Below are 24,182 nucleotides of genomic sequence, written 5' to 3'. Positions count from 1 at the left end.
GGAGGGAGGAAGAGATCCTGCTGGTGGTTGTGGGCTTTCAGGGAAAGTTCCATGTGGCAACTGGAGACCCAGGCTAAGTAAAGCAGCAGTCAGATGCAACCCCTAATCATTTATTTAAATCTAAATCTTGTTGCTCTGAACCCCAGAGGAAGTAAGGGTAACCCAGTGCAAGTCCCTAATGTCAGCTTAGCACTTGTATATAGCACTTTTCACAAGAAGCTGCTATACTTTTTACCTCTTGAATAGTTTGGGCAGGAACATGTTCTTCGTATCCATTTTTAAATAGTCTCACAGACTATTAGTGCTATACCAATACATACTATTTTTGATTAGGGATGTTACAGTAACACTCATAAAATCATAGCTGGAAGAGTTAATTCAGTCCATTCCAATTCATTTACCTTCATAAGCATAATGTAAACTCAATTCCCACCAGGCTCTGTTATTGTAGAAATCATTTGTTTTCTGGGGTGAGGAGGTGGGGGGTTTGTGATGAGTTCTCAGAAGACTATCCACACAATTTGATCTTTCCTCCAAGACTCTGACATGGCCTCAGCTCCGACATATAGATTAGTAATACTGGCTTCACAAGATGGAAAGAGAGAAGTGGAGTGGGTGGACAGAACTCTTCAAAGCAGGGAAGTTTATATGATTAACTAATCACATTGGTATATGTGATGAAGATGCCAGCAGCTGCCTGCGCACAGCCTACACTAGAGTTCCCGTGGTTAAGAGAGTAATCTGTATACATGTAAATACTTACTAGATAAGATGCCAGCATTGAGATAGCACTCAAGACTATGTAGCATAGCTCCTGAGTTTTGTAAAACTTCTTGTTGTGTATTGCAAGTGGCTTCCTCTTTGCAGCGCTTTACATTAACTCTTGACACCCATCATTGTTACCTAGGGTGGAGCTGCACCAGTGTCAGCAAAGATAAGAATTTTAGAAAAATACACCTTCTGTGGACAAGGCCAAAGGGAATATGTCACCACAGATCAACAAATACTTTGGCCTGTCATAGCCAAAGAACAATGTAAATAGCTCTAAGACAGCAATAGCATAAACTGCACTATTTAATAAGTAACTGTGTGTTTTATTTGGTTCCCAAACAAAGTCATAATGGGAACTGTACATTTCCAGGTTGTTATAAATGACGGCTTAATAAAATTGCTAACTAAACCAGACCAATATAGTACATTCTTTCTCAGATCTCAATCTTTTTAATATTGTTGGCAACCTAAGCCTGAGAATTTTCCATGTAGCTGATGAGAACTACATTGCAAGGACTGTCTTTTTTACATGGTCATGTGAACAGAGAGTACTCCATGAAACTTAAACTGACTCAAAACGTTTCCTTTCCCCTCTGAAAAACAATGTCTGAAGTAATTGTTTATGGACACTATAAACAAGATCAGAAATAGAACATAACTATACTCTGTATTATACTAAAGTAAGAAAAACTGGTGGGGTTTTTAATCAATATATAACATCATTGATGTGATTTGATCTTCGTCCTTTAAGACTGCCCTCAAAACACATTTCTTCCATAAAGCCTGAAATACCAGATCTGCCACCTTACTAAATATTTTAAATATAAATACAATGCATGCCTAAAATTGCTGCACACTTATGGCCATCTCCTAGTCACAAAAAGCCTGATCCAAAACCTATAGCGGTCAATGGAAAGATTCCCATTGGCTTCAGAGGGTTTTGGATTAGGTTCAGAGTGCTTTTGGGTATCTGATCTGCTTTTGGGAGGCTATTAGGGCCCCATTCTGCAAACTCTCCTCTTGTGAAACATCCAAACAGACCCTGTTCCATATGTAGAGAGCTTACTTTATCACAACCTTAGATTCTATGCATTCCTTAAACCAGGGACCAGGTCTTATTTGGTCCTGTACATCCCTGAGTATATTTGTAGGAGTTTAAACAAGGTGTTAACTGTTGAACTATTTTTCTCTCTCCAAATGATGATTTTGCAACTTGTTACAGAAACCTGTTTCTTAAAAGCTTGAATTGTATTCCTCATTGTACATCAACGCTTGTCCACATGAACATTCAGTGTGTGGCAAGTGGGGGTGTGAATCTACCCCGCACGAGCCTGCTATGCACTAACTGTCCGTGTGGGCCTGATGATGCACATTAATAGTGTGTTAGTGTTTATTCTGGATGAGGACAGAAACAAATCTAACAGAGTCTGAAATACAGTAGCATAAAGTGAAATTTGAACTAAGTCAAAGGGCCAACAACCCTCTCCTCTTAGAAGACCCTTACTGTCTTGTCTGAACTAAATCTGAAAACGCCATACTCAGAACATTCTGTTCTAAACTACTACTGATGACCATGACAGAGATGTGTAAAATGCAACCCATCATAGCAGTTCAAGGCTCTATAGTCCATTATCTTGCACAAGAATGACTTATGTATGACACATTTAGATAGAGTGTAAAATAAAATAGTACTTCACTCTTACATAATGCTTTTTATCAGTAGATCTCAAAGTGCTTCATAAAGGAGGAGAGTATTATTATCCCCATTATACAGATGGGGAAATGAAGGCACCAGAGGGGGAAGTAATTTGCCCAAGGTTACCCAGCAGGTCAACGACATGCTGGAAACAAAACCCCGGGCTCCTGAGGCCCACTCCAGTGCTCTATCCCCTAGGGCTTGCCTTCACTACAGTGTTATCTTCAGGTATGACTTGAGTGTTCCTCCTAACCGGACTCCTGTCTGTACACAAAAATCTCCAGCTCGAGTTAAGCAGCATTTTAAACTCAAGCCAGTGAACCTGTAAAGGTGTGCAGGCTGGAGCTCCAGTGCAGCTGACACAGCAATGCAGTGGGGATGCAACAGCAGCAAAATCCACACCCCCTGAGCAACATAGTTATACCGACCTCTCTTATCAGCTGCTCATCACAACTCATCAGCTGCTAATCCAATCACTCTGTGCAGCTCCAGTGTTGTTTCGCAGTGTGGCCACCTTTACCTGGCTAGCTAAGGACAGGACTACACTTAAAATGCTGCATCGGTGCAGCTGCATTGCTTTAATGAGAGAGCTCTCCTGTCGGCACAGTTCATCCACCTCTCTGGGAGGTGGTAGCTAGAAGTACTCCTGCCAACAGAGCACTGCCACACCGGGGGTTAGGTCAGTATAACTACGTCACTCAGGGGCATGGATTTTTTACATCCCTGAGCAACGTAGTTACACGGATAAAGCCTGTAGTGTAGACCAGACCTAACTAGTTACTCAAGCTAACCGTTGCAGTGAAGACATACCCTAAGCCATAACACCTCCCTAAAAATCATAAATAAATATTACAGAATTAAAGCCCCACCACTGTGTCCACTGTGATTTGGAGACATTAGTTTATATGTGATGAGCCCATCTGACAGAGTTACATATGCTGTAAATACACAAACTGACTTTTTAAAAAGTAAAATATATAAATGGATTTGCAGGGGCAGAGAAGCCAGAGACCATTCTTTTCTCACCCAGCAACCTCAGTCCACTTCCCATCTCAGTTACTCTGAAATTAGTAAGTAAGTAAATCCAAAATTAGTACACAAAAGCCAATGGAGTAATTCCAGATTTAAACCCATGTAACAGATTATAAGAGATCAAAATCTGCACCTTAGTTACTCAGATACGAACATTTAATATCTTCTCACGTATTTTTCCCCTCTGTTTTTCAGCCGTTTGAATTACTTGCTCAATATGTTGGAACAAAACACTAATTACCTTGGTATACAGCTTCACAACGTTTATGAAATGTCTGGATTGAGGGGGCAGGGAGGAACAGGCATGGGGACAGCCATACAAACAAACTACTGAAAATATAGCTGAATCTGCATTTAGACCAACCTTTTTATACATGGCCACATTTTTTAGTGAATAAGCTCAGGTCAGAAAATCCACACATCACACAGCTCCAGAAATCAGAGCATTTCAAAGAAACAGCAAATTTTAAAGGTTAATGAATTAAAATAAGGTATCAACGTTTATTATCCCCTTTCCTGTATGAAGGGAAAATAGTGATTATAGAGGAAGGTTGAGGCACTGGACTGGGACTAGAGGGGACAGCTATAGAGGGATAAAAGATCTGCGGCACAGCTGCACCTGGGCCAGGTCAGTTGACTCAGGCTCCAGAGGCTCAGGCTGAAGGGCTAAAAATTGCTATATAGACATTTGGGCATGGGCTGGAGCCTGACTTCTGAGACACGCCTCCATCCTCGCATTTCAAGGGACCATTCAAGGTGAGTGGCCTGTTAACAACCCCCCAGTCAGAGGGAGGAAAGGAAGGAAGAGGGGAGCAGCTGAGAGAAGTGGATTACAGATTGTTGCAATAAGCCACAAATCCAGTCTCTCTAGTCAGTCCATGATTTTTAATGTCTAGAAAAGTTATGAATTTAAGCTCCCAGGCTCATTTTTTTGAAAGTGTCGCGCAGGTTTCCTTTGAAGATGAGGGCTGATAGGTCAGACAGAGTGAAAAGTGTTCGCCCACACGTGATGTGGCATTTTTGTCTTTTTATCATTTTCCTGTGTGAGTTCGAGAGCATAGTGATCCCCCCATGGCTGCTTTTGGGGTAGGCAGTTAAAACATAAAACAGCTGGAAAGGCAAATATGAGGACCGGTTTTGTTCACTTTACGTATTGTGATCAGTCAGAGGGAAGACCATAAAAAAGTAGAACTCTGATCATACAAAAATGGAAACAGAAGGAAGTCATTATATACGGAGGACACAGAAAGTGAACAATAACATTCAGAAAAAATAGGATATAAAAAAATCTCTAGACAGTACCAAAACTTCTATGTGACAAGTAAGAAGCAAAAGAAAAAGTCAATAGAAACTTCAAATATGAGATTAACTTCTTTATCAAGTAATATTCTCTGGCCTCTGTTTCAAAACTATTTTCTTTCCTTTTCAGGTCACCTAAATGAATTTCCAAGATAAATTACCAAAAGATGACATAAAAATGTTTAAGGGGATATTCCCAATGGTTCAGAGCTCTAAAATTTAAAAGGTACTTACTCAACAAATAGTGAGAACTGTTTTTAAGTAGCCAGCAGACAAGTCTGTGTTCCTTTGTTATGAATGGAGATTGAAGCCTTTTTATTTTTTGCAGTTGCAAATGGCTCACTTGGGCCAGAGGAAACCTAGACACATTGGCACCTTTAGAGCTAGATGAACTGATTCAGGAGTGTTTGGAATTAAGATTTGGGACTGATTTCAGATTCTAACCAGAAACCCAGTTCTTAGGCCTGCTCTACACTACAGTTTTGTCGACAAAACAATCCTGGTGTACACACTGCAATGACTGTTTTGTCGACAAAATAAAACCACCTAGACAAGAGGCGTAGAGCTTTTCGGCAAAGTTTTTGCGAAAAAGCACGTGTGTAGACACTGCCCTTAGGTTATATCGCTGAAAATAGCCTTCCGATTATCCAAGCATGCCATTGTGAATGCTGCTCTGGTAAGCAGTTTGAGCTCGGCTGCCATGCAGCTCTCCACTTCTGCCCGTCCCCTTTCAAAGCCCCAAGAAGTTTTCAAGTTAGCTCACCATGGAGAGTTCACTCCACAGTGCAGCAAACAGCAGTCCTGTCTTGCCTTCTACAGGCGAGGGGTGTAACTCCTAATGTGCCATGCAGAGTCAGGAAGGGAGTTGGCTGGGGACTGTGTCCTTCCTACCCCCGCGGGTGCACCGGCCCCGTCTCTGCTGAGGAGGGTGGTAGAATGGGGGACACCAGCTATGAATTGTCTGTGTAGCAGCTTCTGCCTTAGAATTGGTTGCTTCCAGCTGCTGCTATCTGAACTTAAAGAGACAGGACAAGTGCAGACACACTCACTGTCCCCCAACATGCACTGTCTGTCTGTCTCCCTCCATGTGTGTGTGTCTCTCTCTTTCACACTCTCTCTCTCTCTCACACACACACACACACACACACACACACGCACTCTTCCCCCCCTTCTTTGGGCTTCTAGTGTTTGTGTTCAGCTGTGTCAGTCTGGCTGACAGGGCAGTTTAAAAGCAGCTGTCAAACTAGTAGGATGCCCATGGAAGGACGGGATTCAGAAACCTTCATCATGTGATGTTGTGCCTGTCCTGTGTGAGGCACTGCAAACCCTTCCCAAAGCACCTTGCATGCAGTTGCACAGTGGAATAGCTACCCACAGTGCACTGCTCACTTTGTCAACAAAAGAGCTGATAGTGTGAATGCACTCCACTGACAGAAGAAGACAGTGAAGACATGCAACAGCGATTTAATTGCAGATGTACACTGGCAAAACATTTGTCGACAAAACTTTCTAGTACAGACAAGGCCTGAGACATTGCTACAAATAGGAAAAGATGGAAGAAAGAATCCACTGATTTTACAGAGATCTGAAAGAATTTGTTTTAAAAAACATGGAAGGAAACTTCAGGATTCATAATAATTAAAAGGTTTAATTAAGAATGGTTTTGAAAAACACTAGCCAGATTAAATCCCAATAGTGCAATGGCCGAGGGAATTCTTCCTTCTCTCCACCAGCCCTTTTCTCCATAGACTTAATTAACATTACAATGATATAATTACAGGAAGTTTCCCCACACGATGAGAAATAAAACTAGCAGCTAGACATTTTTCTCTAGAAGAAGAAGAAACATCTTTTTTATCTATCAAATATTTAAATTCTCCTGAGGAGGAAGTAGGAGTGCAGGATGCGATCAGACGTCTTGTAGCATTCTGGCCTCCCCTAGTTGTTTAGGCATGCAATACTGCTGGAATGATTGGCTCTTGGGAGAGCAAGTGTTTACTTTTCGTGGTCACTTAACTGACACATTTGAACTGCCCTCATGTCTATATAGAGAAAGACAAGACCCAAAAGGACAGGTTAATCACGCAGTAAGTGACTGAGGAACAGATTATTTCACAAGGGCAAAACCATCTTGAAAAGTCCCTTCCGTTTTACTTAAGAGAATCAGCCACCTTCTTGTAAATACTCCTGCACTAATAAGTGTTTTAGTAATGTCAAATAAAATGAAATATTTGTAATGGTTATAAGTGTATCAGATGTTTTTTACAAGAATGGATTTTTGGGTAAGGAGAAGAATGTGACAAGTTATTGACCTCTGATCAAGTATTTTAATATTAAAAACACCCATATTATTTAAATGTATTTTTTTACAAGTAATCCATCCATAGAGATGGCTGTCTAGGATTCACTTTTTCTAAAATATTAGAGTATAATCACCCAAATTATAAACTTGTGGAAGTTACTTTCACCTGAAAATAAACCTAAAAAAATCAGGAGTGTCTGCAACTTGTCTGCAAGTTTAGTTTCAAAATGCACCTACATGCAACCTTTTTGAAGTGCTCAGCTATTTTAGATTATTCATAAAAACAATGAGAATTCTGTAGCACTTTAAAGACTAACAAATTTAATTTCAGCAGGCATAAGCTTTCATGGGCTGAAACTTCCTCAGATGCAGTTGGTAGAAATAATACAGCAAATACTGGCAACATATATAGGAGGCAACATATACATATCCAAATATATACAGACTAACATGGCTACCCCTCTGGAACTCTTCTAGATTATTAATGTGTACTATGTATTAAATCCACAATAGATTAAGGCAAGAAGAAAGAAAATATTGCTCTTAGTGTGAAATACTCATCTCCAAGTGAGACTTTTTGTTGTGCAGGGAATATGTAGGGAAATTGGAACCAACAACACAGAGAAAGAATGACATTTTGTATTTTGAAATGAGTCAAAGAAAATTTACTGACCCTCCTTGTGATTCAGCAGGGCCGTTTAACCTAAATCTTTCACTGTGTGACTTGAATGAGAATTATTCAACTGTGAGAAAAACTTAACTACAAAGGGCCACAAACAGGAAGCTAGACATAGTCCTGGCTCCTCTCTTTGTCATCAGCTACTACATTTCATTAGCAAAAACAGTTTAAAATACAGTACTTTCCTAATGATGTTTTTCCATTTAGTGTAAGCTATATCTATGGTTCTCAAGGGGATGGTGCATGACAGTGAATAGGAGGCAAGGTGGTCCCACCCAACCAGCAATATCTCTATTAAGACATGGCCAGTCCATTCTATGAGACTTCTCAAATTATTTCAGGAGAGGGACCCTACATAAATCACTCCCTTAACAGGTAGTCCCCCCATCATAGTGCTGATGGAGAGAAAACCATATCACCTCTCCCTCCAATTAAAGGATGCAATGTCTTAAAAATCCCATATGACAGGCTGAGTGATTATCTTAAACATACATCAAGGATTTGCCTTGCTCTATTCTTTTTCACAGATCAACTGAAAGGAATGATTTGGCAAACATACTACAGAGCAAAAAGAGAGTGGAAAGATGTATGCATGTAGCACTATCACACACCTGTTTGTGGTGCTGATGTAAAGAAGCACCCAGCTCATCAGCTGGGGTTTTAAAGGAAAATATCAACTTAAATATTACACTCCTCTCAATGTTTTTAAAACAGATCTCTATTGTGACAAATACCACCTAAGAAGACTATTTGAGAAATCAGAATATATTGCCCTTTTTTTAAAAAAAAAACTTTGTATTTGACAGCAATTGGGCACAAAAGTTCCCACTGTTTCCCCTTGTGTGTGAATCTTTTACACATCCATAAAAAAGAGAAACTTTAAAACAAAACAACCCCCTAGTCCCAAAAAATACAGGAAAGTGTGACTAAGTCCACAAAATAATTGGTAGGGAGATTGGAGTTTGAGTTAAAAGTGTCTCCATGTCAAATAAAGGGCTGGGTGACATAGAAAGAGCTATTAAGCATGAATTCAGGGTTAGTTGATGGACAGATGGGGAAAGTGGGGCCTCTGAACTTAGTGTCTCTCCAGATAAACTGAATTATAGAGGAATACATTGTTGAGTATTGATAAAAGAAAGAAACATTTTTCCCAAGTACCGTAAACAAACACTTCAAATAATAAATTTTGACTTGACCATAAATATCTCTGAAACCCACACAATTTGTTTATATTTGCCATTTAACAGATACCCCCTTTTATCTACATAATACTCCAACTCCTTTGGTGCTCAAAAGGAATTCCCAATCTCTGTTCCCTTTTTAAGATTAAGAGACATCCTCCTTTTGAACATTTCAAGTCTTTTCAAACATCACAAGTTTTCCTTTATGCTATTTTTCTTGTTCTTCAAAATCTGAAGGCCAGGATTCTCAAAGGAACCTACAGGCATTAGGCATCCAAAGCACACTGAAATTCAGAGAGGGTTTGGCAGCTCACTCTTAGGCTGCTGTGAAAATTCCACCCTAAATTCTGATCTTACCAATTTTTCCTAAAACTACCGTACTTAAAATCTGCATATCCTATTGAATTCAAAAGGAGGTTTGAATGCGTAGCCTCTCCGAAAATCAGGTTCCAAGTTCTCAAGTTGAGCACCCTAAAAAGAAAGGCATCTGAAAAAAAAAATCACTTTTGAAAGTGATGACTCAGCTGTTAAAGCTCTTATTTGGCAGGGATAAAGTAGTAGGATCGTTGATGCTAAAGTAGAATTCCCAAAAATGCACCAATGGACTGATCCAATGCCCATTCAAGCCAATGGAAAAACTCCCTGAATGTCTATAGTCAGCCAGAGTGATCAGAAGGAGAAGCCAAAGAATGATGTCATAATGGTAGGCATTGTCAAGTTTTGAAGTCACAACTATCAAGCCAATGAATGTGATTTTTTTTAAAATTGAGCATGGGAGACAGTTACCCTACTATTAAAATACCAAACTTGTGACACAGATAATACTATTGTAATACTATTGTAACCCAGCCAATCAATTATTGATTATACAATTATACATTTGATTATACAATTACTAAGATTGTAAACTCTGTGGGGCAGGGACCATCTTTTTGTTCTGTGTTTGTACAGTGCCTAGCACAATGAGAATACAAATAAAAATACAATACATACCTTCACATACTACACTATACTTCATGAACAAAACACAGCAATAGCTCTTTAAAAATAGGTTCTCGCATCAAAAATGCACTTCTGAATTCTGTTACAGGGTGTCCTATCACCTCTGTTTTATGAATACATATCAAATGAAAAAAGACAGGCACTCCCTCAGATAGCTCTACCCTATAGGATACATTCCCACTGAGATTTTAATTGAAAAGTGAAATTTCTGTAATTTTTCCACGTCAAAATTCTGGTAGCTACCAATATATGTCTTTAAAAATAGAGCTTGTACACATAATGCTTTAAAAAATGCAGGACATGTTTTCTTCTGTGAATCTCTGGTTGCATTTTAGGAGGTTTGGGCCGTGAAAAGGCTCAAAGAAACAAAAAGAGAAACAGCATGCAACATTTAAAGAGAAGCTGGAACCCATCCACAATTCCATGACAACAGCTTCAGTGAGCTCCCCTGATTGGTGCTGTAATAGCAGACCAATGATCCAACAAATACATGGAGGCAGCTCCTAAAACCTAACAGAAATGTAGCACTTGGTTCCAAAGCTCCTTCAAGTCAAAATCAATTTGATAGAAAAGGGCTGTTCACTTAGCTCACTTTTAACCTATTCTGTGGTATGTTTATTGAATGCGTGTTTGCACTTTGCCCATCTCCTGGAATTTTTGGGGGCATCTGCAGCCTAGAATCCTCTTTGATTGAGAACTGCCAAATCTGGTATTCCTTGGGCCCTGACAGTAGGACCAGGGAAGTGAGAAAGACCTTGTCTTCATCAGGAAAAAGGTATGTTCTTAACTCAAGTTAACTACAACGAGGTAAAATCCTAGCGAAGACAGGACAGTTTGTTGTTTTTATGTGACTTAACACATCGAGTTAAAGACTATAGGGGAGCTTAGAGTATACCTAGACTTATCCAGAGTCTATGATGACTGGAAAACCAGGGTAAGCGATTTTTATTCAGACTGGCTTGGTTTTGCTATAATTTGTTTAGCTCTAATAGACTAATACCTAACATATATTTGGAGAAACCATGACTGTATTAAAGATTCAAAATCTCTATCCCCTTCTATTCTAGTGAGAGGTCACAACATCCCTAAGATTTCCTCCAGCAAGACCAGACTTCGTATTCCCAATAGTTCTAAAATTAAATAAATAAAAGTATAACCCTGTTGCAACGCAGTACCTGATATGTCCACCTCTCGCCCCCACCTACCCACCTGGTGCATCAGTAAAACCTCAACCTGACCTTATTAGGCCATTAGCTCACTCCTGCTGAAACTGACCTTATTAGGCAATTTCCTGGCTCCTCCTGAAACTGACCAGGTGACTGGGAGCAGCTGTCTACCTGACTGAAAGCACAGCCACCCTAATGGTCGGCTCACCTCCCAGCCAAAGGTTTGCCCTGATTCAAATGTCTCCCCTCCAATCAGGAGTAACCTTGGCCACCTGAAGCCATTAGTATAAAGCCAGGGCACGCCCCAGGCTCCAGGGAGAGAACTCACCATCTGCTAGACACACCAGCTGCCCTGTTTTTCCCCACTCCGGACTCCGAGCCTGAATGTGTAAGCCTGCTCTGTGTTGCTATTTAGCTTCAGGGGTCATGTTGCAACCTTTCCTGCTGGGACTGGTAAGATCCTAACCTTCTCTCTCTTTTAGTTTCTGTTTTAAACCTGCTCTGAAAGCAGAAGGCCCCCCCCCCCCCCCACTGCTAACCCTCTGTTTTTCTTTTTCTGTTTTAAACCTGCTCTTAAAGCAGAAGCCGCCCCCCCCCCCCCCCGTTGATAACTCTCTCTCTCTTTTCGTTTCTGTTTTAAACCCCGTTTGCCCCTTTGCAGTTAACTGCCCGTTTGCCCCTTTGCAGTTAACTGCCCGTGTAACCCCCCCCCCATTTTCTGTGCCCTGTGATTAACTCATTGTCTGTGAAATCTCTATGTGAAAGCATTCCCTTGTGTAGTTAACTGCTTCTGCCTCGGTGCTTTTCAGTTAACAGTTTGTGTAACCCCTTTCTGTTTCCTACAACCAAGTGTAACCCCTTTCTGTTTCCTACTAGAAATTAGTTGTCTGTGTAGCATAGTGGTAAGTGTCCTGTCTGCCATGTGGGAGACCAGGGTTTGATTCCTGGTCAAGCAACCACTGGCTGGTTAATATTAGTTTAGGTCTTTGCAACTTAGTTGCCTGTTTAATACTTTCTTATATCAGTTTATGTTTTGTGCTTAATTATTTTTATGTCCTTTTATAACTAGTTAAACCTATATTACTCCTGTGTTTATAATTAAACTCATCTATTTCCAATCGATTAATGATTGACTCTGGGGGATCATTTACCTGTCGGAACAAACCCCACCTCCTACACATTTAAAAATAAACTCTGCAGGCCTTAAAATACCTCAAAGCAACAATGGAGAAGGCAGAAACCCAATTTACAGAAACTCCTTTGCAAGTCTCTCTTGAAGGAACATCATTCACTCTAATCAATGCCTATCAGGTGTGTGGATGTGCTCTTGTTCTAACTACACAGAGTGGGTTCTATTCTAGTCTATAGGGTCTTATGCCATACTCATTAGTATCTGAGCACCTAGCCAGATGATCCAAGAATACTAGCTCAGTCTTTCAGTAGCACGACAGAAAAAGAAGTGATGGAAACTGAGGCAGAATGTCTGTTACAAAAACCTTACCAGATAACGATAGATATTAACCTCTTTCCAGGAAAGCAACTTCATGGCTTTTGAAAGATCTTGCTGCAAAACCCTCACATTGAAGCACTGTATTTACACACTCTAGATGAGCTTCATTTTAGACTTTTACATCACTAAGTACCATGCTTTTTTATTCTGTAAAAAATGCAATTCTGGTACAACACTGAGTGAGTATATTACACATCTACAAACACCACACAAAAGTCAAGCACCTTTGCACCAAGCATGTTTTTCCTCTTTCAACTCCCTCTTTAAAGTCCACTTTGCTATGGACCATGATGTAGGCAGTCTGGCCTATTAGTCAGAGCAGGCATCAGGTCTACTGGGCAGAGCAGGCATCCAGGTTGGGAAACAAAGCTAAGGGTCAACACCAGAGTCAACTGCCAGTTACCAGAGCCAGGGGTCAAACTAGAGACAAAACCAGGAATCAAAGCTGAGGGTCAGAGCCAGGGTCAGATGCCAAATACCAGAGCTAAGGGTCAAGCCAGAGTCAGGGTCAGAAGTTGGAGGTCAGGGTCAGAGCCAGGACTGGTAACTGATGACTGGAGGCGAGGCAAGAATCAAGCAGAGCGGGAGCAACGTGGGAACATGAGCAAAGGCAGGGGTGAGACAGGAGCCAGGAGCAGAGCAGGAATCAGGAACAGGGTTAGCTGCAGGAGGCATGCACAAGTAGGGTTAATACAGCCACAAACAGGAAATCTCCTTCCTGTGCCGCCTTCTTTAAATAGTGTAGTTGGACCAATCAATGGAGTTGAGCAATCCTCCAATCAGGGCTCCCGTGGTTGGTGCCTTGGCTGAGGGTACAGTCTTACTAGTTGCTTAGCCCACCAGGTTTCAGCAGACATGGGGTGAAGGCCAGCATGTGGCAGCTATCTGGGGACTCCCAGGACTGGGTTCAAGACCCAGGACATCACACGCTTATGCTTTTAAGCCTTTATTTGTTTCCTCACAAACTGCTTTCACAGTTTCTCTCCCATGAATAATTATCCTGTGCATCTGAGTTATTCTGTTTAGGGCATGTCTCCTTGCAGATTTTGCATCTCTCTAGTACTACCTAGAAGACCAAAAAAGCAAAGTTACTGAGCTTTTTTTGTCCTGATAGTCTATCACTAATAGCTTTCTAAAATAAGTTTACTTCAGGCTGTAGTTTGGTCAACAGGATCTTTGCCAAAGATTTACCCCCTATGTCCTTTGGCCAACCCCCATGCCTCACAGACTGCCCCGAGTCCATCAACCTTTGAGATGTCTTTTTGTAAATGTTTGATTTTTGAGAATGCAAGTGTTTACTATCTGGCACAAGAACAATAGATTCTCAATGTCCCTTTAGCGGAGGCTTCACAGAAATGAGGAGGCTTTTAGATTCTCAGGAGGATCAGAAATATGAGCTGCAACATTCTTGCAATCCTGTGAGCTGATCCATGAAATGACATTGATGAATGCTGGACTTGGCAAAGGCTGTATGGCCTGCCTTTTTGTGAGGCTGGAGCAGTGTGAGGTGAAAGGTGATCCCCCAAATGCTGATATGGCCAACATCACTTCTTGTAATTCTTACTGTTGCTGAGAGTGGTCTAAGAAGCAGAAGGTAAGGGGAGGGGGTGTCCACGGAGGCCAAGGAGTGCATAGTATTTGTTTACTACTTTTGCTGAAGTGCCATTTGCTGGGTTTTCCCAAAAGACACTGGTGGCTGGGAAATTCAGTGCCGAACTGCAGACTGAGTATTCTTGGTCACATCCCTCTCTAAAGAATATTCCTAAAATGGCCATTTTATTACATTTAAGGTATGTCTACAGTACCAGCACTGTATTGACCTTGCATGTTGGATATTCATTCACATCTGAGGAAACGGGGTGTGAACCAGGCCCAATGTTCACAGCATGAAAGAAACACACAGACTTTAAGTACCCAAGTGAACAGCCCCATTAGGGTGAACATTTCCATTTTAAATATTTGCAAACAGTCAAATAGCAATTACATTTTGGTTTTTTTGCCCAAAGAAACAAATGAGAATAGATTATCAGGTAAATGGTTGAAAGAAATGTCTTCATAAATTATGAGAAGCCAACAGTGTGAAATCCTGGGCCACTGAAGACTATGACAAAATTCCCACTGACTTCAATGAGGCCAGGATTTCAACCCAGGTCCTATGTTTTTCTTTTGTCTGATCTGACCAATCCATTGTTATTTTGCTCTATCACATATTGTCCAAACAACGAGAGTTCTGTGGCACTTTAAAGACTAACAAATTTAATATTTGCGGGCATAAGCTTTCGAGAGACTTCAGCTCTCTTCTTCAGATTCAGTAATACAGAAAATAGGTAACACAGAGGCATCTTATAGATATCCAGGTGCATTGAGAACAATGGGGGAGGTGTCCAAATTATTTCGTTTTGAAGAGCAATAAGTGCCCCGTCCTTCAACTCTCACACAAGTAGTCCCAATGATTTCAATGCGCCTAAGCACATGAGCAGAGTTGGAGAATTGGGGTATTTCTCCTCCTAACTACCCACTATCCTTCACTAAATTCCGATCTTACAAATAATTATCCAGAATACTGTAGTTACTATTCTTGTTACATTACTCTCCCTGTCTCCCACATTAAACACTCTTCCGATTTAGTGACAGTTACATGGGAATTAATACAGCAGCCCTCAGCACGCATTGTACTTTCCAAACAAATACTGCAACGGGTCCCTGCCCCACACAGCTTATAATTGAAAAGGATGATCTTGAATGTAGTCTTCATAACAAAAGCCAAATCCCAACGTTTGCAATGCTAGTTACTAACTGATATTCAAGAGAAGGAGAGGGGAAGCCAAGCATAGTTAACTGTAATTTGTGTTTGTTGAGTTAAGTGCTAGTTTAACAAAATATTAAGAAAAAGGGGCCAGAGATATCGTAGTGATTTGTATTTAAAAAGACATTGTAAAAAGGAAGAAAAAATGTATTTAAAAACCCATATTTAAAAACAAACAAAAGCAAAAGCTTTGTCCTCTGGAATTCCCGAACATAAATCCTTTGCGTCCAAGGCAGATCAGTTGCATTTGTAGTTGTATACCTAGACCAAGAACTTGATCACTGTATTTTGTCTCAGAGATAGGTATTATAACAAACATTCAAATCATCGCAGAACTTTAGCATGAGGAACTCTACCAGACACACGAGATTGTATTAGAATTCCAATGGGAGGAGGTCAGAGGGAGGAAGGGGAAATCAATGGCACTTCCATTATCCTCTGTACTAAAGTAGTGCCTGGAGCTTCCAGTCAAGTAATTCGGCTTTATGGTGATAAAAAAACCTGTATGCAGCACCTTTGTTTTTTTTATTTTTTTTTAAAAACACACACAGCCCTAACAAAGAGAGCTCACAATCAATGTTGTATATTTATACCTAAAAAGAAACATGCCATAGACAAAGGTCACTCTTAAAAATTCAGCATTTTAGGTATAATTTTATTTGGTTACCTAAGGCTATTGGTAAGTTTAAGCATGCACAGCACACACAGCAGGGTATGTCTTCACTGCAGAGGTAGCCTGGATGATTGGCATCCAGGTTTGAGCTCCTGGATTAACCTAGCCCAGAGGCAAGCAGCCACACCCAAGTTACTATGTCTTAACTGGTACTGCACTCCCCTGTGTGTATCACATGGGCTTCTGGGGGCACATGATCATCCCATGGTTCTTTGTGCTGCAGTAAGATGAGCTGATGTATGATACTTTCCCAGTGAATTGTGGGAGAACTTGCCTGTTGCTCTGAGCAAACAGATGGAATTGTGGGAAGGCACTGGAGGACTACCAGCAATCCAGTGCTTTAGCTTGCTCCTCATTACAAAGTGAGTGGGTTACCAGCCTGAATGAAAGCCTGAATCAGACAGATACCCTAGGGCAGGCCAGCTAGCTCAGGTTCAGAGCACCACTAAATATGGGCAAGAGGATTGTGTGTTGATGGGAGCCAGGTTAAAGGCAACACCCGAGTAAGAGCCTGGGTTAACTCTGCAGTGTTAACTCTGGGTTAACTCAGAGGCAGCGTCCCAATCATTGTCTCAATTCCATAAACACACATTACTTCAAAGGCATTGCTCAGGTGAGTAAAGTTACTGTTGTATTTAAAGGGCTGAGCCCTAAACACAGGCTACTAAGCCACCTGCTCTACTGCAAGGCATTTTGTTTGTTTTTAAAAAGTGGACTTAGAGAAGGCAGTTTTGTCATTTTGTACCACTCCCTGTTCTGGAATGGACCAGGATGTTGGTGAGGAACAGATAGGTTGGAGGGCTTATAAAGATTGGCAGAACCTGTGGATGTTTTTAAAATGTAAATGAGTATTTACCAGGAGGTAGACTCCTCCTAAGCGGCTTTTACTGATCTGGTTTTGGCAGCCAGGACATTGTTGTGTGTTAACAGCCTGGTTAGAAATTTCTAAACACACGGTTTGTTATCCAAATTAGTATTAATGATTAACTTCCATAAAAACAGAATAAAATTAAACACAAAACAGCTTTAAAAATTAGGTTTTTTTTGGAACCACATGTTATTCTTATAAACAGAGTTAGGAGTCTTGTCAGCAGTGTTACCTACTACTGAGAACTAGCCAGGTCTATGCACTACAAGTCCTGTCTTATAAATATTCCAACCTTAGCTTCTTTTTGACCAACTGCTTTGTCCAGCTGACAAATTATCCCATTAACTTAGCCCAGTGTTTCTCAACCTTTTAAGTAGCAAGTACCCTCTAACTTCTGAAAATTTTAATAAGTACCCCAACACTCAATTTTCCACTCTGAGAAATTGAATCTTTTTCCCCTTTACCGCTGGATGACTGTATTTCTCGTAAAGCAGGAGAGTTCTGAGTTCTGCAGTGTTGTGTGGCTGTGGCAGATCACAAAACCCCCTGCTGTTTCTCCCCTCCTTTCTCCTCCCCTTCCTCCATATAAGAGCAAAGGTCAACGCCAGCCAATCACTATGGCTTGATGGCGCGCAGTCACGTGGTATTCTCCTCACACAGGTGGGAACTTGTGAGGTATGAGCAGGCACTAGCGTCCCTGAGTGGATAGCAGCGCTCCCCATGGCCATCCCTAGGGGGGTGCGGCCTGGGGCAAATCACATTGTGTGGGTACCTCTTAAGACTTTTATACTGGTAAAATCTGGGGCTGTCATAGTTGTCAATTTCACTGTTCAGCTAGCTAATGAAACCTGTGGGTAGAGCCCGGCTTCAGGAGTGGGCAAGCTGCTGGGCTCTCCGCCTGGCTTTCTGGGCACTGGGCTTTGAGCCGAGAAGGGGAGCTGCCACCTGGGCAAGTTGCAGGCGGCTGCCGCCTGGCTGCCAGCCCAGGAGGTGGGTGACTGCCACCTGCTTTGAGCTGGGGTGGAGGAGGCTTCCGCGCGGCCTGGGACCCGGGGATGTGGGCAGGCGGCAGGCAGCTGCTGCCCATCTTCAAGCCAGGGTGCGGGAGGCTGTCTCGGCTCAGAGCCAGGGCGTGGGTGGCTGCCACCCAGCTGCGAGGCCAGCTTGCAGGGCGCAGGAGGCTGCTGCTGGGCTCCCGCCTGGGAGCTGGGACTGGGTGGGACACAGGCGGCTGCCACCAGACTTCCCAAAAAGCCAGCGGCTGCCGCCCAAGTCGGCAGCTGCCGCCTGACATCCCAACAAGCCAGCAGGTGCTGCCCAGCTTCCCAGCTAGGAGGTGGGACCAGGCGGGAAGCCGGCGGCTGCCGCCCACCTCCCTCAGAAGCTGGCGGCTGCTGCCTGCCTTCCATCTGGGAGCTGGGACCGGGCGGGAAGTGGGTGGCTGCTGCCTGGCTTCCTCAGAAGTCGGCAGCTGCTGCTCACCTCCCTTCAATGGATTTTTTGCTGCATACCCCCTGCACCACAGGTTGAGAAACTATGTGTTAGCTCATTAAATTAGCCCCTCAGTGTTATCAGTCTGACAAATCTTTAAATATTTACCCAATAGAATCATCATTTTTTTGGCAACCATCATCCAAAGACTGTGTATATGTTTGTGACAGCTCGCATGGAAGTCAGAGTGTGTGTCATTTCCAGAGCAACCATAACTAATGAGGGTTCATGCGACAGACAGAGAATATGCAAGTGAGTGGACATATTACTGTGAACACAAGACAGGACCAGACCAGACCAGTGACACTGTAATTTTTAACATGCCACTAGTATGAAAACCACTTAAGCAGACAATAAAGGCCAGGCTGGCAATAAAAGGGGAACAATGCCTTGCAAAATAACCAAAGTTAAATTTAAGAGGCTCTTTTTTCAATATATTTTACAATATAGTATAGAAAACAAAATCCTTTATCTGAGAAGCTCAACGTAGTTAACAACGGTGGTTAAGTGTTAGACAGACATTTATGAATGTACCCTCGGAACACTTCCATGAGGAAGGTGTTCCACCCATTTTGCATTTGGGGAAACAGGCATAGGGAAGTTAGGTGACTTGAACAATATCACACTATAAAGTCAGTGGCAGTGAGGAGGGAGATCTGGGTTTTATGAGTCCACTCTTGTTCATTATCTATTAGACCACAGTGCCTCTCTCTTCACAGTGCTATGACCTATGATATTTTTGTCATGGAAAAGCCAAGATTTTCTAAAATGTGGAAAAAGAAATTCTTTAAATCTCAAAACACCATTTTAGCCTTTTCAACTGATTGAGCCTAAGGAGAAACCCCAACTATTTTCCTATCATGTGGAGCTACTCAGCTTACCCCAGTTTCCTCATTTGTGCTATGCAGCACACTGTATATGCTTCCCGTATGGAACGTGTGTGTGTGTGTGTGTGTGTGTGTGTGTGTGTGTGTGTGTGTGTGTGTGTGTGTGTGTGTGTGTGTGTGTGTGTTAAATTCATCTTATTGTTAGACCTCAAAACCACCTCACATTTTATAAATTTAAATTGATGAAGTCTGAAATAGTATTTCAGATTTTCTCACATCCACAGTAATATGTATTTTGGTTTCACAGTTTCAGTGGGATACATTTCCTCAGTCTTGGCCACATAACATTACAATATTCATTTGCATCTATCAGATTTGTTTCACATTTGCCTACCTCCAAAGTTAATCTAATTTTCAGTATGTACCTAAACCTCTGGCTGAAACTCTGAACAAGAGCAGTGGGAATGCCATTATATCTTTTCCAGCACAAACAAGAACTGTACACTCAAATAAGCAATAAGATCACAATTACAGTACAGTTTTAATTTTCGTTTTCCTGATTTCACAAAATCAGTTGTAAGACAACATCCAACAATAACCGTAACTTCAGTTTATCTCAACACATTTTTATATATAAATCACAAAAAGTGCTTCTGACTTTATTTGATACAGTTAAAAAGTGCAATATGGCTCTTCACCCTATATCTAATTTCTGTGATTTAACAATGTAAAAAAAAGTGTGGCAGTTCCTTACACTTTTGTTTTTAAAAGATACATAAGAAAGTGAGTGAAAACTCCTACCTTAGCCACCCAGCTGAACAATGGTGACATCCTACAAGATCAGACACAGATCACCACACGCTGTTGTAACTTTAGCCACTTTCACTGCCTCTTTTTTCCACTTCTTGCCCGCTTTTGTCTGATAAACAACCCTTTCACATCTGCATCAAGCAGTAGCCTAATTTATTGTGAAAAGAGGAAAAAGCCTTCTTTAGAAACAGTTTTTTAGGCAGCCCGTCTCATACCGCAAAGTAGCATGTTCACTTCCCAGCCTCTACAGTAACTATGAGGTCACTGGTCTTTGAGACTTCACAATTCCACACAGTCTATCTCAGAGATTCAGTGCAAGAAAGGAAAGGGCTGGGTGGGTAGAGGAGGAGGGGAGTATGCCACAGGCAGCTTTCAGAAGAGACTCCACCTACTCGGAAGAAAAGGGAGAGACAGAAAAGTACTAACAGAGTGCTGCTGCTGTGTGGATTATTCAGGAAGTTGTGAAATGTGGTAGTTCGCGCTTAACAGCACTGTAATAACATGCCAAGGATTTCAAGGGAAAAAATACAAACTATACTACCAACCAGTGCTCCACTTTTAAACAGCTCAGCATAAAGACGGTATTCATAACCAGTGTTTAAAAAAAACAAACGCACACACAAACCAGTTAACATAGCTTTCTAGAAAAATGCCAATGTCAAATAAATGTTATAAATACAAACTGAAAGCAAAAACAAGCTTCTGTTTTAAACTGCCAAAAATGCAAGTTTCCTAAATAATCTTAGTTATTTCTAAGTAAGTTAGTGACATTAGTTCCAGAGGGGTAGCCATGTTGGTCTGTATACAGCAAAAACAACGAGAGTTTTGTGGCACTTTAAAGACTAACAAATTTAATTTTTGTAGGCATAAGCTTTCGTGAGACTCTGCTCACTTCGTCAGATGCAAAGGTAGAATGTGACATTAGTATCTCTACTTTAAAACAAACTGAAATGAACAGAGAATAGAACAAAAAATAACCTTTGCAACAATGTAAAATGAATTTCAGGCACGTCAAGACATGTTGTCTGCCATCCAAACCGGATGTGCTTCAACTACCATACCACTACTGGTTCTGATAAAAATGCTAGGAGTGTCTGTTATCATACCTGAAGAGCTCTGTGCAGCTTGAAAGCTTGTCTCTTATTGGACCAACTTCATTTGGTGAAAAAGAGATTACCTTACCCACCTTGTCTACATAAACATGTAGACACACGCTTAACATCAATATACACATACCTACATCAACTGATATTAAGCAGCAAGTTCTCCACTCAAGTCAATACTCAGCTGGGAGTAGATATGGCATTAGGTCTCTTATTTGACATCATAAGGCTATGCTGAATTTGAACTCCTCAAGGAATGGTGGCACGCAACCTTAGAAACAAAGGGTTAAAGGTCTGTAACATGCAGATGCATGTGTTTGTTAACTATGTCAGCATGTCACAACTCTCCATCCAGATTATCCAAGCCTAGCTTGTAAAAGAAAGCATAGTATTGTTCTGTGGACCAGCCATGGAACAAGATGGCCACAAGCATCCATAGGACTGCTTAAGTGACCCGTCACAAGACACAGGTCCTGCACAGTTTAGTACAGTAGCTACAACATTTCAATCAATTTCCATATCACTAAACAGCAAGCAGCTTTTGCACAAAGTCTGATGTTAGTTTGAAGTTCTTCCAGGAGATTCTTTGAAAATGTCTCACGTGAGAAACCTGTCCCAGTCTGGGCTAAGGAACATAGTCCGTTATGGCACTATTATTTATTTGTATTGCAGCAGCATCTAGAGGCCATAATCAGGGAATGAGACACTTTACACACAGTGAAAAGATGATCTCTGAACCAAAGGGTTTACAATCTAAGTCTATGATTAGAGACAACAGGAGGATACAACAAACAGACAAGAGGAAGTATAAAGTAACAGTGAGGTAATTACTGGATGATTATTGTAATAAGAAGTGGTCACTAGTCTTTCGCCCTTTAGTGACCTGCTCATAACTAAGAAAATCATGGATGTCCCATGATCATCATGAAAAATCATCAGAAAAGCCTAGAATGCTACTTAGCGACAATGCAAGAGGAAGCTTACAAAGCACTGCTTGGACTATGCCTCAGTCTAGAAAAAGTTATTAGATTTCTCACTCTTATGGACAGTAGTCATCTACTTTATCACGGGGAAAAAAAACCCTGCTTACCAATATAATATACTTAAACCTCTTGCACCTTGTTCTGTAGAGAAATAAAAGGCATCCGCTTTCAGGGCTTCAAATCTGGCACCTTTCATGAGCACAAGATGTACTTTTTAATGGCCTGGATTTTTAAAGGTATTTTAGGTGTTGTGGCACTCAACATTGTAACAACTAAGTGAGAGAGGAGCCCTTTTTCAAAAATTGCTGACTGCCGCAACAGCTAAATAACTTTAGAAATCTGGGCCTGGGCCTTACTCCACTTTTTTGAAATAAAGCAATTAGGAAAATGGGGAGTTGGGGGGTGGATTTTTTCCCCCCATATTTATTGCTCAAATAGTGGGACTTGTCATCTGTTATGTGACAATGTTAAAGCCATATTCTTCCAACAATAATCATGCTACTGTCTCTAATGCTACTGTTTCTCTCCCTGCTTCATTGTAGGGAGATCTTCTGTCTAGATAGAAGCTTTCCCAGCTGCCCCTTCCTGGCTGGGTTCCTGCTACAGTTACAGTTTTAAACAAAACAATACACATATCCTTCCAGCTTCCATTAGATGATGATGTAGGTCAGGAGACTTAACTGGAACTGACTCAGTGTGTGACCCTGAGTGAGCCACTTAACCTCACTCTCTACATCAACTTACAAATCTGTGAATTGTAATAGTAATGTTTACATGACTTTGGAAAGGGCTCTGTGGATTCATATTAAAAAAATCAGGTGTTGAAGTCCAAGATCTGTACAAACTTGATTTTGGGCAAACTGCTTACTCTTCGTACTTGTCAGCCTTGCAAGAGTGAGGGGAGCATACATTAAGTAATATTGTGAGATATGCAGATACTGTATTGATGGAGAGTTTGAGTACATGGATAGAAAAGTATTTAATAATGTCTGAAATATTTTAGCATAAATGAAAACAATTTCAATATTTTCCTCATCCTCCAAAAAAATAGTTTCAGCAATTTAAGAGGAATAGTAATTCTATTCATCTTCCAAGATGTCAGACATGCTAAAAATAGAACCTCTGTATTTTTCTATTTTTAAACACAGGCAGTGCAAAGTTTTAGCAAATAACTTCTTTTCCAAAAGTACTGTATATCCATTTTCGGTAAGTGGAAAAATTCAAAGAGTAAGGAACACATTTGTACGTATAAAGAGTAAAAAGTAGCATTTGAAACACCTTCTCTGAATTCAAGATCTTTAAACCAAAACAGTCTACTGGATATTATAATGGAAAATATTAGCAGATATTTGCTACTATTTCAAAAAGTCCAGCCACTAGTAGTAGCAATTACATGCAGGTGTACTTTAAAACCATATTTTTAACTTTACATAATTTGAAAATGGATTGTTCTGTTCTGCAGATGTCCCCTATCAACTTACAAAAAAAACAACAAAACAATTTACTTCTCCTTAACAACAGCGATCTGCTCTCAAAAAAGCATTTATAAATTTATAAGAAGAATGTAAAGGTTAAAGATCCATTAAATCATCTAATCCGTCTTCTGGCCAATGCGAGACTATTCCCTGTTACAGTCTCCTGTGCTTTTTGCTTTGTCTAGTCTAATTTTAGAGGCTATAATTATCTTTGAGACTTCACTGGAGGCTAACAATGATGGTCTCATAAGAATTCAGCCCACGCAGACCACTGGCTAAGTTACTAGCCCCAGCACTATTATCTGAGCATTTACACCTCACTTTCCAAATTATAATTCCGGATGCATTAGAGAGGTAGACTCTTATTTGCTGTCATGGTGCCAAGACTAGATATTTGCTCAATGGTGCCTTTACAGCAGGAGGGCCTAGGGCAAGCCTTTTTTTTTTTTTTTTTTTTTTTTAACTTTTCTCTTGGGTTCAGCCTAAATACTTTTTTCATCATACTCTT

The 24,182-nt window shown here is 41.0% G+C and overlaps 1 protein-coding gene across 9 annotated transcripts in view; it reads right to left on the bottom strand.

Annotated features, from left to right (window-relative positions):
• The window catches only part of TBC1D1 (TBC1 domain family member 1), a 183,583-nt gene that overhangs the window by 117,836 nt on the left and 41,565 nt on the right, over nucleotides 1–24,182 (bottom strand). Inside the window, exon 2 of one of the 9 annotated variants that reach the window (XM_067551547.1) lies at nucleotides 20,105–20,261. The exons of the other annotated variants lie outside the window; for them this stretch is intronic. Within the exon in view, the coding sequence (XP_067407648.1) occupies nucleotides 20,105–20,134 (30 nt within the window). The 5' untranslated portion in view covers nucleotides 20,135–20,261. The remainder of the gene's footprint in view (nucleotides 1–20,104; nucleotides 20,262–24,182) is intronic. 9 annotated transcript variants of the gene reach the window in all.

This window comes from Emydura macquarii, unplaced genomic scaffold (genome assembly GCF_026122565.2).
Source record: "Emydura macquarii macquarii isolate MOO-44397 ecotype Brisbane River unplaced genomic scaffold, CSIRO-AGI_Emac_v2 contig_1353, whole genome shotgun sequence".
NCBI classification, from domain to species: Eukaryota; Metazoa; Chordata; order Testudines; family Chelidae; genus Emydura; species Emydura macquarii.
The sequence above is the reverse complement of the archived record's forward strand: the minus strand, read 5'-3'. Positions and strand labels throughout refer to the sequence as shown.